At 47.1% G+C, this 18,762-nt stretch overlaps 1 protein-coding gene and 1 non-coding gene across 2 annotated transcripts; both read right to left on the reverse strand.

Annotated features, from left to right (window-relative positions):
* Window positions 1–692: 692 nt before the first annotated feature.
* LOC137302081 (zona pellucida sperm-binding protein 3-like) lies at window positions 693–1,897 on the reverse strand. The gene is made up of 6 exons (XM_067971766.1): window positions 1,725–1,897; window positions 1,513–1,639; window positions 1,353–1,432; window positions 1,149–1,270; window positions 942–1,076; window positions 693–854 (listed from the first exon to the last, which is right to left on the reverse strand). Exons 1-6 carry the CDS (start codon window positions 1,826–1,828, stop codon window positions 736–738), a joined length of 687 nt encoding a protein of 228 aa, XP_067827867.1. The 5' UTR covers window positions 1,829–1,897; the 3' UTR covers window positions 693–735.
* A 6,208-nt stretch (window positions 1,898–8,105) lies between these two features.
* Window positions 8,106–8,177, reverse strand: trnak-uuu (transfer RNA lysine (anticodon UUU)). Its single transcript has one exon. It is a non-coding gene; the product is annotated as a tRNA-Lys (tRNA).
* Between the last annotated feature and the right edge of the window lie 10,585 nt (window positions 8,178–18,762).

An 18,762-nucleotide genomic window follows, 5' to 3' on the forward strand; every position in this document is an offset into this window, starting at 1 on the left:
TAACGACTTACAATACAATCCCGAGGGCCTGTCGTGAGGAGAAGCTGAACATAAAGAAACTTCAGTCTTCTCAAAAGACAGGTGAAATTCAAATCCAACAGAGTTAAATCACAACCGCTGGGCTCGCTGTCCCTCGCACTCTGTGCCTGTACCCACTGGGCACATCATTGGCCCGTGTACATTAACCTTTACACTGGGCGTTTGAAATCTACCTGGAGTCCCAGCCCCACTAAAGAAGAATCTTTGCACCAGCGGCAGAGATCTTCAATCTTGGAAGAGAGTTCCAAGTCCACTGACTTTCAATCCTATTGGTGTTTGGACAATTAGCTCCAAACAGGAAAGTTTAACTGGAGTTTGGAGCCTGTGTGGGGATTCAACTGATCAATAGCCACAGAGCACCAAGGGAATGATTGGGCCATCAACCAGCTGGCACCAGTACCTCAGGCCAGTCCCACTGTCCCTTCAAAGTTCATTGACTTGTACAATGAGGGCCTGGCAAGCCTTCACCCATTGCTGCAGCCATCTCTGGACTGGATACACTATTACCAGCAATTCCGCCACTACTTATATGGACCCATTAAAACCCATTTCACTAACAGGAGGAACTGTGGAGGAGTGCAGTGTTACGAACAGTATTAAGCACCCATTGCATGCTGATTGGAGCCAGATAATGAAAAATGAGCAACCAGCCATTAGAAGATACAAGTAGTCACTGCTTTATTAGTCATTTGATAACTAGTTGAACTGGGTTTGCTTGTGTTTCCTGTGCAGGAACAAGGCAATCAAAGAAGCAGAGATCAGAGAGACAGCAGTCACTGTCAGGGCCAAAATCAGGACCACCTCAGACGCCACACCTTAAAAAAAAGGAACAAAAAAAACCAATGGTCAGTGAGTGAAGGAAATACGGAGGGAAAATGGAAACTAGCAGTCGGCCAACTCACCACCCGGAGACCTCTCCTGCATCCTTTGCTCAACCTCATTAAGGGGCTCAGTTGCCAGGTCTGTCACATCAGGATCCAGAATGACCAGGGGTCCAAGTGAGGCCTCACCCTCCCACTTCAATTCAGCATCACTCCCTGCAATATCAAACATTCCAGTTAGAGAGGGTAAAGGGTGACCTCCAACAATCAAGAGGATCAATGTCCTACCAGGTCCAAATACAAGATCCCTCCTTCCTCTGGAATCAACGAGGAATTCCCTCGTGGCACTGCACTTGCCAAGATGACAACAGGCACAAACGTCATTGGTCGATTCTTCCAATGGGGTCCAGCTAAACCAGAGAATCCATTTATCAACCAGGTTGTCCATCATCCTTTAATACAACACATCCCTGAGAGAGAGAGGGAACTTACATATTCTGGAAAGTACAAGCTTTGTTCATGGAATCTCTCCGATCCACTGCAGCAACTTTCAGGTGACAGGTGATGAAAATCTGAGGGACACATTCAATACAAGTTGTTATTTAGTGACCTCCTCCCAACATGGGGGACCCAATGTTTGGCTTCCTCTTACCAAGGAACGGTCATCTCCAAAGAAGCGGAACGCATCCAGGTCAAACTGGAGTTTGTCCAGCTCACGTTCACCTCTTGGCAACACAAAGGTCGAAAAGGAGTCCTCAGCTTTGCTGTCCAGGAGGCAACTGAAGAAAGATTAAAAAAAGGGAAAAAAGTGAATTAAGTGAACCGATTGAGACATAACCAGCTGGAGAACACAGAGCTCCTTACCCATGGTAGTCAATGATGTTGTATCTTGGGGTGGAATCCTTGTCTGGGCTCAATGCAGCTGCACAGCTGTCAATGTAGAGCTTCAAGGGCATGTGGTTGGTCATTGAAACAGAGGCCTCAATGTGAATGAGGTCACCCAGGTGGTAGACAGTCGAGGTGCGCTCTGAAAGCCAGTCATCTGAAGTACAAGAGGACAAGGGTTGGAGACAGTGGGTGTAACTCCCAGTGGGAGACAACAGAAAAGCACTCCCCATCCACCCATCACATACCGTTCATAAGACGCAGTGAGAATGACAGAAGCCCTTCTCCAGACTTGGTCGAGCTGAATGGGATCCAGGTGGGCTTGATAGGGTCACTGCTCACATTGCCCTTCCTGGAAGGACAGGAGTGTAATTTCAGGACAACGTCAAAGAACTGCACCTGCTGAAGACCTTATTTGCCACAGAGTAAAGATTCTTACCTAAAATAGTGGCACTCAATGGGAATGACTGCTCCATTAGTTCTCACAATGACAGATCCACGAGCATTTGGGGTGTGGTTCAGGTGGGTGGTGTAGACCAGGAAATCACCAGCCATCTGAAAGACATCAGGTTAAGGAATGAAGAGCTGGTTTCATTGGACAAAATCTTTTTCTGGTCATTTTCCTGCCCTGTTAAGCAGCAGTTTGAGGGGTTTCAGCTGCTCCTCAATGACACATGATTGAAGCAGCTCCACCATTGGTGGAAGTTGCCTGGAGCAGCCTCTGTTACTCTGCTCGGTCCACCTTCTATTACAGGGGACTTCAGGCATGCAGTCTGAAACCCTGAAATGATTGGCACTGCCAGATTTGATGAGCATTCTTTCCCAAATAGAATAGAGCTTTCACCTTAAGGGGCTTCAAGTTACCCCTGATATGGAGCACAAAACACAACATCACTTTTAAACCTCATCTGTGTCCATGGAATCAAGGGGATTGGCAGGTATAATAACCAAAAGTTGAGTTCCCCTTTAATACATTGTATCCCAATTATTATTCCACTTGTTTCATCTTTCAAGAGAAGTCTCAACAGGAACTTCCACACTGAACATTCATTGACCACAAGTTGAGGCAGCAGGCCTGAATATCCACAGGAAGGAACGGAAAAGATAAATCAATTGAGGCACAAAAGAACAGAGTGGTTTGGAGAAATGTCGGTGAAGGTTCAAGGTCAATAGAATTGAATCTGAGTTAGAGAGTAGTAATGACCCATTTAAGAAAGATGCAGTCCCTCAGTGACAAGTTGAAGTTCTTTAAAAGTAAAGCTAAGATAGACATGGCAACATAAAGAAGTAGTTTCACACAGGGTGATATTTAACAGTGGGCAAGAATTTATACACAGATTCCATTCAGGGATCTCCTCAGTGGCTGGACTTTCACCCGATGTTAATGAGTTCAGAGTGGGCAGTAATCTACACAGTGAAATTGGAGCAAGAGTTGAGGAATCACATTACCTGCAATCTGCTGCCACATTCATGGAGCCCATAGTCAAAGAGGACAGTGTGGTTCTGAGAGTAGATCCCAGTTGGCCGACAACCTGCTGTCCCCAGGGTCAGGTCAGCAGCTTTAATCAGGTGCCTGGTTCTAAATAAATCCATGTCTACCCTCACCAGCAGGTTCCGCTCTCCACACTGCACTATCACAGTCTGCAGTGAAGACAGACTTCTCCCCTCAGACACACTGAAATGGGAACCAAAGGGAGGGACATGAGGAGGGACTCTCTGGGGCACAGGGGTGGGTTTTACTCTTCTCCATTGAAATCTGTGGCCTCGAAACTGTTGCCAAATATCAGAGCAACAAACCACTCCAACTAACACCAGCACTGGGAACAAACCTCTCATTACAAAATCCCCCATGATACCAAACAACTCAACTATCACTTCACCCACCAACCAGCACCTTTTATACAAAACCTGCAGTCACCTGACTCCAATTGTCCCAGGATAAACGAGAAAACTCGACGAAACTGGAGTGCATCCTGGATATCCACAGGTCCAGGATGCTTGCGGTCCACGGGGGCGGTCGCTCGGCCTGTCTGCCTCTCTTCCGCGGAATGCTCCGCGCCCGGGTGGCCCTGGAGATGGAGCACGCGGTGTCTGCCGGTACGCTCGAGGCTTTCCGCGACCGGTGGGCACCGCAGGGGCTGGAGTGCATCCTGAACGAGGATAATAAAATTTTGATTTGAACTCTTGGTTTTGGTTTGTTTGGTTTTTAGTTGTTAAGCACACCCCACACCCCCCCTTCTTATAAAAGGGGGGCCTAATAAAAAAAAGGGAAAAAAAAAAAAAAAAAAAATTCTTATATTCCAGAAGTTTCAAACTCCACAATCTGTGTTAAGGATCAAGGCAGTGAAAAAGCCTAGGACTCTCATCGTACTTCACCTACAAGTAAAAATGCAAGAAAACTAGTGAGGACCTGTCAACATTTCACTGGCAACAGTCACCCCATTGAAACTGAACCTTTTAAGTCAATTGTTGACAAGCACTTGACCAGGTTTCTAAAAAGAAAAAAAAAAAAAAAAAAAAAAATATCCACAGGTCCAGGATGCTTGCGGTCCACGGGGGCGGTCGCTCGGCCTGTCTGCCTCTCTTCCGCGGAATGCTCCGCGCCCGGGTGGCCCTGGAGATGGAGCACGCGGTGTCTGCCGGTACGCTCGAGGCTTTCCGCGACCGGTGGGCACCGCAGGGGCTGCAGTGCATCCTGGACGAGGCGAATAAAGTTTTAATTTGAAAAATTGGTTTTGGTTTCTTTGGGTTTTTAGTTTGTAAGCACACCCCACACCCCCCTTCTTATAAAAGGGGGGCCTAATTTGGAAGAAAAAAAAAAGGATGGACTCTCAACAAAAAAAGAAAAAAAAAGAAAGAAAAACCTTTTTCTCTTATCTTTTCCGTGCCTTCTCGTGGATATTCACCTGTTGCCTTAACTTGCGGTTAAAAAAAAGGAAAAAAAGAAAAAAAAACAGAGCGGATTGAGTGTTAGAGAGAGACACCAGCAGAGGGAGGTAGAGAGCGGTGTTACTGAGTACAGAGATACAGAGAGACACCAGCAGAGGGAGGTAGAGAGCGGTGTAACTGAGTACAGAGATACAGAGAGACACCAGCAGAGGGAGGTAGAGAGCGGTGTTACTGAGTACAGAGATACAGAGAGACACCAGCAGAGGGAGGTAGAGAGCGGTGTAACTGAGTACAGAGATACAGAGAGACACCAGCAGAGGGAGGTAGAGAGCGGTGTAACTGAGTACAGAGATACAGAGAGACACCAGCAGAGGGAGGTAGAGAGCGGTGTAACTGAGCACAGAGACACAGAGAGACACCAGCAGAGGGAGGTAGAGAGCGGTGTAACTGAGTACAGAGATACAGAGAGACACCAGCAGAGGGTGGTAGAGAGCGGTGTAACTGAGCACAGAGATACAGAGAGACACCAGCAGAGGGAGGTAGAGAGCGGTGTAACTGAGCACAGAGATACAGAGAGACACCAGCAGAGGGAGGTAGAGAGCGGTGTAACTGAGTACAGAGATACAGAGAGACACCAGCAGAGGGAGGTAGAGAGCGGTGTAACTGAGCACAGAGACACAGAGAGACACCAGCAGAGGGTGGTAGAGAGCGGTGTAACTGAGTACAGAGATACAGAGAGACACCAGCAGAGGGAGGTAGAGAGCGGTGTAACTGAGTACAGAGATACAGAGAGACACCAGCAGAGGGAGGTAGAGAGCGGTGTAACTGAGCACAGAGACACAGAGAGACACCAGCAGAGGGAGGTAGAGAGCGGTGTAACTGAGCACAGAGACACAGAGAGACACCAGCAGAGGGAGGTAGAGAGCGGTGTAACTGAGCACAGAGATACAGAGAGACACCAGCAGAGGGAGGTAGAGAGCGGTGTAACTGAGTACAGAGATACAGAGAGACACCAGCAGAGGGAGGTAGAGAGCGGTGTAACTGAGTACAGAGATACAGAGAGACACCAGCAGAGGGAGGTAGAGAGCGGTGTAACTGAGCACAGAGACACAGAGAGACACCAGCAGAGGGTGGTAGAGAGCGGTGTAACTGAGTACAGAGAGAAAGAGAGACACCAGCAGAGTGTCCAGGAAACAAACCTTTTATCTGAAGTCTGAGTCGAGATCTAAACTGCACAGATGTAAGGAATCTTACAACACCAGGTTATAGTCCAACATTTTTATTTGAAAATCACAAGCTTTCGGAGATTACCTCCTTCGTCAGGTGAGTGAAGGTTTCTTAGTGTTTTTAGAACCCTTCACTCACCTGACGAAGGAGGTAAGCTCCGAAAGCTTGTGATTTTCAAATAAAACTGTTGGACTATAACCTGGTGTTGTAAGATTCCTTACATTTGTCCACCCCAGTCCATCACCGGCATCTCCACATCATGGCTACGATAAACTGCACAGAGTACAGGAAGCATTACTGTTTTACCTGCCCTGTGAGTGTTTCATTTGACAGTGTAGAGGGAGCTTCATTCTGCATATAACCCGTGCTGTCCCTTCCCTGGAAGTGTTTGATATCAATGTAGAGGAAGTTTTGCTCTCTATCTAACCCGTGTTGTAACTGCCCTTCTGCAACTGGAAAGTTTCTCCCTTGCTCCATCAAAACACTTCATGATTTTAAACACCTCTATCAAATCTCCCCTTTACGTTCTCTGCTCCAAGGAGAACAGCCCCAGTTTCTCCAGTTTCTCCACATAACTGAAGTCCCTCATTTCTGATACAATTTTAGTAATTCTCTTCTGCACCCTCTCTAAGGCCTTGACATCCTTTCTAAAGTTTCGTGCCCAGAATTGAACACAATACTCCAGCTGAGGCCTAACCAGTGTTTTATTAAGGTTTAGTATCAATTCTTTGCTTTTGTATTCAATGCCTCCATTAATAAAGGAAGGGCCCCATTTGCTTTCTTAACAGCCTTCTCAACTTGTCCTGCCACCTTCAAAGATTTGTGTAACTACACCCCCAGGTCTCTCTATTCCTCCACTCCATTTAATATTGTTCCATTTAGTTTATATTGCCTCTCCTCATTCTTCCTACCAAAATGTATCACTTCACAATTCTCTGTATTAAATTTCATCTGCCATGTTTCTGCCCATTTCACCAGTCTGTCTATGTCCTCCTGAAGTCTGTTACTATCCTCAACATTGTTAATTACATTTCTGAGTTTCGTGTCATCTCCAAATTTTGAAATTATACCCTGTGCACCCAAGTCGCAGTCATTAATATATATCAAAAAGAGCAGTGGTCCTAATACCGAGCCCTGGGGGACACCACTGTATACTTGCCTCCAGTCTGAAAAACAACCGCTCACCACTACTCTCTGCTTTCTGCTCCTTTGCCAATTTTCTATCCAAGCTGCCATTGTCCGTTTAATCCCATGGGCTTCAATTTTGCCAACAAGTCTATTATGTGATACTTTATCCTCCCTTAATCTCTCCCTGCATAGAAACTCCCCGACCCATATTCATGGCCACCCCCTCGACCTTGCCATCTCACGTGGCCTCTCTACTCCCGATCGTGTCAATCATGGATAAGGCCATCTCTGATCACTTCCTTGTATCCCTCTCCACCCACATGGAATCATAGAATCATAGAAAGGTTACAGCACGGAAGGAGGCCATTCGGCCCATCGAGTCCATACCAGCTCGATGCAAGAGCAATCCATGACGTCCCCAATGCACATCACAGAATGAACACAGGAATCCCACTTTCTATGAGCGGTAACATGCTGCGGTTATGGTGCAGACCGGGACCCAGGGCTGAGGCTGTGGTCATCAGTTACTCTGGGAGTGGCACAGTCTGGTTCATGACTAGCCGGGGGTGAGAGTAACACCAGGGAGTCAGGCAGGTGTTCAGAAGGGTGTGGGTTCCAGCTCCCGTACCAGGACTGGGACACATGATCCAGACTGACTGTGTCGTTCTGAGAGGGAGCTGCATCGTGAGAGGTGCTGTCCTTTGAATGAGGTGTTTAATGGGGGTCCCTTCTTTCTGCTCCGAGGTGTAAAAGATCCCGTGACAATTTGTGAAGTGCCGTGTCTCGTTCCTTGTCTCACTGAGACTCTCAGTTAACTGGTCTGTTCTCTCCACAGATTCGGCCTGACTCGCTGAGTTTTTCCAGAATATTCTGTGAGTGTTTCACTGAGCCTCGGGTTTTACAGTGAATGATAAAAGGATTGTAGTCAAACACTTGGCCATGAGCTGCTGAGTGACCTGTCTGGACATTGTTGCTTTTAGTGCACTGTCCCTTTAAGAGCTGTGGTCTGCCTCATTTCTCAGTGTGATTGTGGGTCTGACACAGAAGCGAGGGAGGAAGCAGCAGCCACAGCCCGGACTGCAGGCAAATTGCGAGGCTGGGACTAAAAATCTATTGTGCCCACACCGGGAGTCGAACCCGGGCCACCTGGGTAAAAGCCAGGAATCCTCACCGCTAGACCACATGAGAACTGAAGGGATGATCAGCAGGAAGGGCACTGAGACTACACCCAGAAGGTTTAATGGAGGTTCACGATTATGACAGGTTTTGATACAGCAAATAAGGAGAAACTGTTTCCAGTGATGGAAGGGTTAATAACCAGAGGACACAGATTTAAGATCAATGGGCAAAAAAGCCACGGGCGGGGGAATGAGGAGAGATTTTTTTACGCAGCGAGTTTTTATGATCGGGAACGCACTGCCTGAAAGGGCGGTGGAAGTGGGTTTAATCGTAACTTTCAAAAGGGAATTAAGTGAATAGTTGACATGAAAACATTTGGAGAGATATGGGGAAAGAGCAGGGGAGTGGGACTAACCCACTTCCTTCTGTGTTCATCCCTGGAAAAAACTCTCCCCCAGGTCACTTACAACAGCACTTTCAAATTCCCAACTGTCTGGACTTTGGCCCTCCATTCACCACGACATTTCTGCAGCTACTGATCTGCTCAATCATATCCTCACCTCCATCTTTGATACCCTTTTCCCCATTAAAACCATCACTCCCCCTCACCCTGGTCGATCATCCTGGTACTGCCCTCATTTCCACTCCTGTGAGCCCAAGGGACGCAGACTTGAATATTTATGGTGAACAACTGGTTAACCATTCATCACCAGATCTGGCTGGACCACATAAAGCACTATCGGGTCCTGCTCTTCTCTGACAAAACTGCTCATTATTCCAGGATCATCCTGGAATGTAAAGATAACCCCCGGCTTCTCTTCTCCACTACAAACCATCTTCTTACACTCCCCTCCCCCCATCTTCTTAAACATCTCAATTAGATCACCCCTTAACCTCCAAAACTCAAGGGAATAAAAGTCTCGTCTGGAAGACCTGTCCTTATAATTTAACCCTTTTAGCCCTGATATCATTCTGGTGAATCTGTTCTACACCCAGTCAAGGCCAATATGTCCCTCCTGGGGTACGGTGTCCAGAACTGAACGCAGTACTCCAGATGTGGTTTAACCAGGGCTTTATGCATCTGTATCATAACTTCCACCCTTTGTATTCCAGCCCCTTGAGATGAAGGCTCACATTCCATTAATTATTTTTTGTACCTGTCCACTAGTTTTTAGTGATTTCTGGAGATGGACCCCTGAACCTCTCTGCTCCTCCATAGTTCCTAGTTTCCCGTCATTTAGAAAATACTCTGATTTATCTTTTTAAGGTTCTAAGTGGATTATATCTCACTTCCCCACATTGAACTCCATCTCCCACAGTTTTACCCTCTCATTTAATCATCAATGTCCCTTCACTACTTCCTGCTCCCATCTACACTATTTACTGCGCCACCTAACTTGTTGGTTTAAGGGTGAAAACTGCCCTCCGCTTCACTGTAAGTGCAAGAGACAACTTTGTAGATGCCGTGTAGTGTTACAGACCGGCTCGTTGGACCTGCTCGTTTCATCTCATCTCATTTTCAGCAAACCGGAATATTCCTGAAATAGAGGATGGTGACTCACAGCTCGAAAAACCGATCCCCTCGACCAATGGGGACTGCGCCTTCCAACAAATAGGCATTGATGGGGCAAAGTGAGTCTGCTGCTCAGAAATAATACAGCACAGATCATCACTCGTGCAAGCTTCACACCCTTTAGTTTGGAAAAGTAAACTGATGGGAGACAGCTGCTGTCGTGAATGGGTTTCCAAAACTCAAATCAAATGGATTTGTCCTGTGTTGTGAATTACTATTTGTCTGATTCAGGTCATCAGAGCAGTGGGGACTGCATTTTGTACATTCCGAATACCAATGCCCTGTCACGTGAGCCTGTCGTTCTATTCCCGTTCCAAGTTCTCTTTCAAATTTCGATGACTTCCCCGAAATTTGCTTGGAGGACTGTTCGAATCGCAGTCCAGCCCTTCCCACTGTCGCATCCTCTAAATCTCCACCCAGGATTTTCACTGGTGCAACTTTCATCAACTTGAGCTAATTTTTAATTTCAAAAGTAAAGTGCTGTGGATTCTGGAAATCTGAACTATAAACAGAAAATGCTGGATACACTCAGCCGGTCAGGCAGCATCTGTGGAGCGAGTTCTGATGAAAGGTCATCGACCTGAAACATTCCCTCTGTTTCTCTCTCCACAGAGGCTGTCTGACCTGCTGAGAGTTCGCAACATTTTCTGTTTCTCCTTTTAATTTGTTCTTTGTCTCAACTCTGCCGATCCGTGACTCGACCCACTGCGCGGCATCTGGTGGTTTGGATTTGGGGCTCTCACCGCCGCGGTGTGGGTTCGATTCCCGGTCAGGGAAATAATTTTCACAAAACAATGATGAACTTTATTAAATGAATACATGAAACTGATGAAACTCTGTGAAAGATGAATAATTGTTGTAATCGCCATTAATGAAGCGATAACTTTCTGCAGACTGACTGACGGAAATACTAACATGGTTACCCAGTGACACGTGGGGAAGTTATTGTGTTTTGCATGTGATGAACTTTCATCCGTTCTCATTTTAAAGACTGTATTTTCAGCGTCTGATTCAAATGTTCACTGTTTCTGACACCAGGAATGTGGTGCAGCCGTTGTTAAATTTAACAAAAATAACCAATTATCGCTCCCTTTCTACAGGAGAAGAAACTCACCCTGGAGATTCATCTGAAGCAAATTCCCAAACAATGCCCCGACCCGGGATCGAACCAGGGACTTTTCGTGTGTGAAGCAAACATGATAACCGCAACACTGCGGCAACCGCTGCTCAATTTCTGGCATCGCGTGGCTTCTCCGTTAAACAACGTCACTTCTGTCCCACACTAAAAGCTCTCAATCCTTCCCTTTCACAAACATTTCACTGATCAAAACTTCACAATTCACACAGGAAAAACTCTTCATTTCAAATTCATTAAACTCCCGAAGGAGCTGCGGGGACAGACTGAGCAAACCTGCGTTCAGTCGTCAAAGGCGGTGTGTGAAGGGTGTGGGTGTGTTGTCATCCTGAGAGACAGCGACAGGCCCGTGACACAGAGCGAAGGCAGGAACTGAGAAATGTGGCCATTCAGGTCCATAAATAGGCAGACACTCAGTCCCAGTCATTCATTCCGACACACGGTCCGGTAGTTAGTCAGTCAGTCGGGTCGGGAGGCCTGCAGACAGCAAACAAAGAGCCAGAGAATAAAGCAGAGACTCAATCAGACGGATAAACCGGGAGACAGACAGACAGACAGTGAAGCGGGCAGGGACTCAGCCCTGCAGATAAGCAGACTGTATCCTTTGCCTTTGACCCTGATTTGTCAGCAATAATTTAAAACCGCTTCTGGTTCGGTCCCTTCCTTTAATCCTGTACAGCAGCAGTGACAAAAACTTTGTGGATTTGAGGGTTGAGCCGAATCCGAGTCAGTTCCCCGGTCCCCGGGAGAAATTCCCAAATTCCTGGGCACTTTGTATCAAGCAGCAGTTCGCAGCAAAAAGTGTTATTAATGGGAGTAGTGGGACTGAGAAATATTTAAACAGCCGACACCCTGTAAAACAGAGCTCCAAGTATCGGTTTAAATAAAGTCCTGAACTGACAGAGCGGAGGGCAGATGAGGATTGAATTAAATCCCAATTCACTGAATCTAAACAAGGTTTAAAGAAGTGAATCTGTCCGGAGTGGGATTCCTGGGCCTGTGTGTGAGCTGCACCTGGATCGGTCCCGTTCAGTAAAGAGAGACCGGCAGGCGGCTCCCAGACACGGCTCAGGCCGGGACCGGCAGCTCTCGGCCGGCAGCGGCTGGATTAGAGAGCGGGGATCCTGAGCTGTTGTTGAGGCGGTCTGGCTCTGAATCGGATATTCCCGGCGGCGGTCGGGACCGATTTTCTCTCCAATTGATCCGGCTCCACCCGCTCACTGTGGACCTCGCGGGGTCACGGAGAGCGTCTGACTCCCGCTCACAAGGCTGTGAATTCCAATCAGGTCGGGGTCACAGCGGCTCAGGGTCCTGGGACTGGTTTTATATCCGGACAGTGTTTTAGGGACGGGCTGTATCGGGTTTGTAAAATAATAATTAAATTTGATACATTAAAGTGCTCTTTATCTGTTACTTTCGATTTACATCCTCACCAGTTTTATACAGAAACAAGTAACAATGTTGACTGGATGTGGTTTGTTCAATAACTCTGTCACCCAGTGTGAGAAATGAAACACAAACCGCACAACACAGGACTCGAACCCATGACCACAGGATTACTTTATGGCTTGTTCGTTTTTTCGATGAGAGCGTGGTGCCAATAACACCAAGAGCGTGAGCTCAATTCCCATACGAACCATCGGCTTATTATTTTCCGCGTTTTGCTGTCCTTTAAAATCCAAACTTTACAAACAAACAAATCCACACAAAATGTCACAGGATATATTTTTATCAATAACAGACATTACAATGTTTGATATACCTTTACCCCTGGGGCGGAGAAACACATCTTTCTTTTAATTTTATAATCAAACCAGAAAATGCTGGAATTACTCAGCAAGAACATGAGAAATAGGAGCAGGAGTGGGCCATCCGGCCCCTCGAACCTGCTCCACCATTCAACAAGATCATGGCTGATCTTCTACATCAACACCATTTTCCTGCACGATCCCCATATCCCTTGATGTTGTTAATATTTAGAAATCTATTGATCTCAGTTTTGAATGTACTCAATGACTGAGCCTCCACAGCCCTCTGGGGTAGAGAATTCCAAAGAGTCACCAACCTCTGAGTGAAGAAATTTCTCCTCATCTCAGTCCTAAATGGCCGACCCCTTATTCTGAGACTGTGACCCCTGGTTCTAGACTCGCCAGCCAGGGGAAACATCCTCCCTGCATCAGCCCTGTCGAGCCCTGTAAGAATTTTGTATGTTTCAATGAGATCACCTCTCATTCTTCTAAACTCTAGAGAATACAGGCCCAGTCTACTCAATCTCTCCTCATAGGACAATCCCGCCATCCCAGGAATCAGTCTGGTGAACCTTCCGTACACTCCCTCTATGGCAAGTATATCCTTCAGCAAATCAGGCAGCATCTGTGGAGAAAGAAACAGAGTAAAGGGCCGAAATTTTAACCCCACGAACGGGTGGGTTGGGAAGGCAAAAGTAGTAAAAATAACTAAAACCCGACCCCAACCCGCCCACTCCTGGTTTTAACGGAGGCGGGTCGGTCAGTGAAAGCTTTGAAGGAGGCTGCGGGCATCCATTTTCACGTCTTTTTTATTTTTAACTCTTGGGGGCCAGGATTGCTGGGCCTTCTCCTTCACACCACATGAGAGGAGGCGAGAAGGCCCGAAACAGCAGGTAAGTGCCTTTATAGCACAGCTTGTGGGCCCGGAGGAGCAGGAGTGCTTCCTCCAGGCCCAACAAGCCAACCTGCCGTGATCCCAAACAGGCGATCGGCCGACCCCCTCCAAATCACCGACACCCCTGCACGAACTACGAACCCCATGATCTCCGACCCCCGCGATGACCCCCGACCCCCGATGACTGAGTCCTCGCTCCGATGACTGACCCGTCAATGCCCCCGATGACTGACCCACCCATGACCCCTGATGACCCCCCATGACCCCCCCCCCCCCCCGATAAAATTATGCCCAATGAGTTTGATTCCCGTTGTGTTCTCTCTCTGTCGGTTTGTTGATAAACGTTTAACTCGCGGCCTGTTTCCATCAATGGTCAGAAGTAGTAACAGACAGAGCGGGTCTGACCGCCCCGAGATGTGGAAAAGACATCAGTTTAGGACAAATTCCTCAAATCAAATGGTCTCCCGGCACCGAGAGAGAGAAATTCCAGAGAAAAAGGCAGATGAGAAAAGAGAAATAAAAGCTCAATAAAGACACTATCAATATTTCCCATTCTTGATGCCTGTCTATTTCTTCCCCAACCTTTCTGTGCCGGTTAAAATTTCAGTGTAAATAAATGCGAGAATCGACTCAAAGAACGAGAACAAAGCAACAAAAATGACCGAACACAGAATCAAACCCAGAGACCTTTAGATCTTCAATCTCACGCTCTCCAAACTCAACTATTTCGGCTCCACTGTAAATTGGACTTTGTGACATCACCTTGGACAAAGATATAAACGGGGTGGAATTTCCCCTCCCGCTCATTCCTCACTCTGGGGGAATGGGACCCGATCTGATCTCGGAGCTCAGGTTATGTTCATGTTCTGCTGATGACATCAGAATATTATCTTGTGTTTGGCCTCATTTAATCAGGTTCATGGGCACTTTCTTCCATCATCCCTTCTCCCTGGAAGGAATGTGGTGCAGCCGTTGCGAAATTTAACAGGAAAAGGAATTATCGCCCCCTTTTCACAGGAGAAGAAACTCACACTGGAGATTCACCTGGAGTAAATTCCCAAATAATGTTCCCGCCCGGGATCGAACCGGGGAACTTTTGCGTGTGTGGGTTAATGTGGAAACCGCTGCTCAATATCATGCATCGTGTGGCTTCTCCATGAAACAACATCACTTCTGTCCCACACGAAAAACTCTCAATCCTTCTCTTTCACAAACATTTCACTGATCAAAACTTCACAAGTCACAGAGGAAAAAGACTTCATTCCAAAATCATTAAACTCCCGAAGGAACTTGGGGGACAGACTGAGCGGTGTAACTGAGTGCAGAGATACAGAGAGACACCAGCAGAGGGAGGTAGAGAGCGGTGTAACTGAGTACAGAGATACAGAGAGACACCAGCAGAGGGAGGTAGAGAGCGGTGTAACTGAGTACAGAGATACACAGAGACACCAGCAGAGGGAGGTAGAGAGCGGTGTAACTGAGTACAGAGATACACAGAGACACCAGCAGAGGGAGGTAGAGAGCGGTGTAAGTGAGTACAGAGAAATGCAGAGAATCTGACACGTTATAGTCCAACAATTCTATTTGAAAATCACAGCTTTCGGAGACTTTCTCCTTCGTCAGGTGAGACACCAGCAGAGGGAGGTAGAGAGCGGTGTAACTGAGCACAGAGAAAGAGAGAGACACCAGCAGACTGTGCAGCAAAGCAACCTTTCATCTGAAATCTGAGGCAAGATCTGAACTGCACAGGGTAGAGGAAGCATTACTGTGTATCAAACCCGTGCTGTACCTGCCCTGGGAATGTTTGATTTGACAGTGTAGAGGGAGCTTCATTCTGCATATAACAGGTGCTGTACTTGTCCTGCGAGTGTTTGATGGGGCAGTTCAGAGTGAACTTTAATCAGTCTCTCCACATAACTGAAGTCCCTCATCCCTGGCACCATTCTAGTAAATCTCCTTTGCACCCTCTCCAAGGCCATGACATCCTTCCCAATGTTTGGTGTCCAGAATTGAACACAATACTCCAGCTGAGGCCCAACTAGTGTCTTATAAAGGTTTAGTTTCAATCCCTTGCTTTTGTATTCTGTGCCTCAATTAATAAAGCCAAGGGCCCCATTTGCTTTTTTTAACAGCCTTCTCAACTTATCCTGCCACCTTCAAAGATTTGTGTAACTACACCCCAGGTCTCTCTATTCCTGCACTCCCTTTTTAATTGCACCATTTCGTTTATATTGTCTCTCCTCATTCTTCCTACCATAATGAATCACTTCATAATTCTCTGCATTAAATTTCATCTGCCATGTTTCTGCCCATTTCACCAGTCTGTTTATGTCCTCGTGAAGTCTGTTACTATCCTCCACATTGTTTATTACATTTTCGAGTTTCGTGTCATCTGCAAACTTTGAAATTAACCCTGTACTCCCAAGTCCCAGTCATTAATATATATCAAAAAGAGCAGTGGTCATAATACCGAGCCCTGGGGGACACCACTGTATACTTGCCTCCAGTCTGAAAAACAACCGTTCACCACGACTTTCTGTTTTCTGCCCCTTAGCCAAATTTGGATCCACGCTGCCATTGTCCATTTAATCCCATGGGCTTCAATTTTGCCAACAAGTCTATTATGTGATACTTTATCCTCCCTTAGTCTCTCCCCGCATAGAAACTCCCCGACCCATATTCATGGCCGCCCCCTCGACCTTGCCATCTCACGTGGCCTCTCTACTCCCGATTGTGTCAATCATGGATAAGGCCATCTCTGATCACTTCCTTGTATCCCTCTCCACCCACATAGAATCAAAGAATCATAGAAAGGTTACAGCACGGAAGGAGGTCATTCGGCCCATCGAGTCCTTCCCGGCTCAATGCAAGATCAATCCATGTAGTCCCACTCCCCCAATGCAGATCATAGAATGAACTCAGGAATCCCACGCCACTTTCTATGAGCGGTGACAGGCTGCGGTTATGGTGCAGACCGGGACCCAGGGCTGAGGCTGTGGTCATCAGTTACTCTGGGAGTGGCACAGTCTGTTTCATGACCAGCCAAGGGTGAGAGTAACCCCAGGGAGTCAGGCTGGTGTTTAGAAGGGTGTGGGTTCCATCTCCCGTTCCAGGACTGGGACACATGATCCAGACTGACTGTGTCGTTCTGAGAGGGAGCTGCATCGTGAGAGGTGCTGTCCTTTGAATGAGGTGTTCAGTGGTAATTTGTGAAGAGCAGGGAGTTCTCCCGGTGTCCTGGCCAATATTCTTTCCACAACCATCAGCACCCAACAAACAGGAGGTCTGCTCAATATCTCATCACTGTTTGTGGGATCTTGCTGTACACAACTTTGCTGCTGCGTTCTCTTATAAAACGATAGTGACTGAACTTCTAGTGAAGTGCGTTGGGATGTCCTGAGGATGTGAAAGGTGCCATACAAATGCAAGTTCCTTGTTTCTCACAGTGGGCCGTGTCTCTTTCCTCGTCTCATTGAGACTCTCAATTAATTGGTCCGTTCTCTCCGCAGATGGGGCCCGACCCGTTGAGCGTTTCCAGATTGTTCTGTGCGTGTTTCACTCAGACTCGGGTTTTACAGTAAATGATAAAACGATTGCAGTCAAACACTTGACCATGAGCTGCTGAGTGACCTGTCGGGACATTGTTGCTTGCTTCCCTTCAGCATGTGGGACTGGATTTTTGGTGCACTGTCCCTTCAAGTGCTGTGGTTTGCCTCATTTCTCAGTGTGATTGTGGTGCGAATTCAGAAGGAGCAGCCACAGTCCGGACTGCAGGCAAATTGGGAGGCTGGGACTAAAAGTTAACTATTCCCACACCGGGAATCGAACCCGGCTCGCTTGGGTGAAAACCAGGAATCCTCACCGCTAGCCCATACGGGAACGGAAAGACAGATTAGCAGGAAGGGCACTGAGACTACAACCGGAAAGTTAACAGACGATTCAAAGGAGGTATTCACAATTATGAAAGGTATTGACAGAGCATGGAAGGAGAAATTGTTTCCAGAGGGAGCTTTACTCTGCCATGTACTGTACAGTATCAGTCTGTGATGGAGCAGAGCCCAGCTCTTTAATAGAAATCATTCTTTCGATGAGCCACTGAGCCCCGAAAGCAGCCTCCGAGACCCAAAGTCTGATTTCCATCCCACAGTTCCAGCAGTTTGCGAGGGCTGGGCCACGTTGACAGCAGCTCTCTGTTCCTGGTCTGGAGCTGAGGTGTTGTGTATTGTCCCTGACACAGGGACCAGACGGTGAGCTGCTGGCTCCTATTGTTCTGGGATCATTCCCTGCTGCTCTGTTCTCACCTCTTCACTGGGTCTCAGATTATTATCAGCCATCTTCCTGATCAATAAACAATCGCCAGTCTGACCGAGGAGATTTGAAATGTGTGAAACATTTCATGTGTCTCATCCCTGTCCCTGGACACAAATAAAACGGCCATCATGAAATGGTCACAGTCCATTTCTTGAGCCTTCTCCTTCTTAGAAGAATCTTTTAAACTCCTTTCTAAAGTGACCATTGATCTTAATGTCTTGTTTTGCGGTATGTTCTAGATTGTTCCAGGTCAGCATTGCAATAATTCGGGGTAGTTGAAAAGTGGGATCATTATATTAAATCGAGATATTTATCACAGCCCCGCCCCCCGAACATTCAAACCACCGTTCAGGAGGAGAACCCCTCTGCTCGCTGACCTACATTGGCTCCCAGTTCACCAACATCTCAAATTTAAAATTCTCCTCCTCGTGTTCAAATCCCTCCATGACCTCGCCCCTCCCTTTCTCTGTAACCTCCTCCACCCCTACAACCCTCCGAGATCTCTGAGCTCCTCCAATTCAGGCCTCTTGCGCATCCACGATTTTCATCGCTCCACCATTGGCGGCCGTGCCTTCAACCGACTGGGCCCAAAGCTCTGGATTTCCCTCCATAAACCTCCCGCCTCTCGACCTCTCTCTCCTCCCTTAAGACACTTAAAACCTACCTCACTTGTCCCAATATCTCCTTATGTGGCTCCCTGTCACATTTTGTTTGATAATCGCTCCTGTGAAGCGCCTTGGGACGTTTTACTCCGTTAAAGGCGCGATATAAATGCAAGTTGTTGTTGTTGTTGGGGTGGAGAAAGGGTTTTCTTTCTTTTTATGACTCTTTTCTATCTCTCTATTTCTTTCCTTTTCCGGGTCTGTTGACTGACACACATTGCAATCTGTGTCACTCGGTGTCTAACAATGTGAGGCAATGTGTTTTATTCCCGCTGTGTTATCTCTCTGGCGGTTTGCTGATAAATGTTTAACTCGCGGCCTGTTCCCGTT

Source organism: Heptranchias perlo, chromosome 35 (assembly GCF_035084215.1).
Source record: "Heptranchias perlo isolate sHepPer1 chromosome 35, sHepPer1.hap1, whole genome shotgun sequence".
Taxonomy (NCBI): Eukaryota; Metazoa; Chordata; class Chondrichthyes; order Hexanchiformes; family Hexanchidae; genus Heptranchias; species Heptranchias perlo.

Bases quoted from the DNA above. Each gene is read 5' to 3' on its own strand.
- LOC137302081 (XM_067971766.1), bottom strand. From the start codon at position 1,828: ATGACCAACCACATGCCCTTGAAGCTCTACATTGACAGCTGTGCAGCT. The intron at 1,271-1,352 runs GTAAGTTCCCTC...TCTCTGGTTTAG, and splicing joins GCTTGTACTTTCCAGAATAT to CTGGACCCCATTGGAAGAAT. The intron at 1,077-1,148 runs GTAGGACATTGA...TTGATATTGCAG, and splicing joins GGATCTTGTATTTGGACCTG to GGAGTGATGCTGAATTGAAG.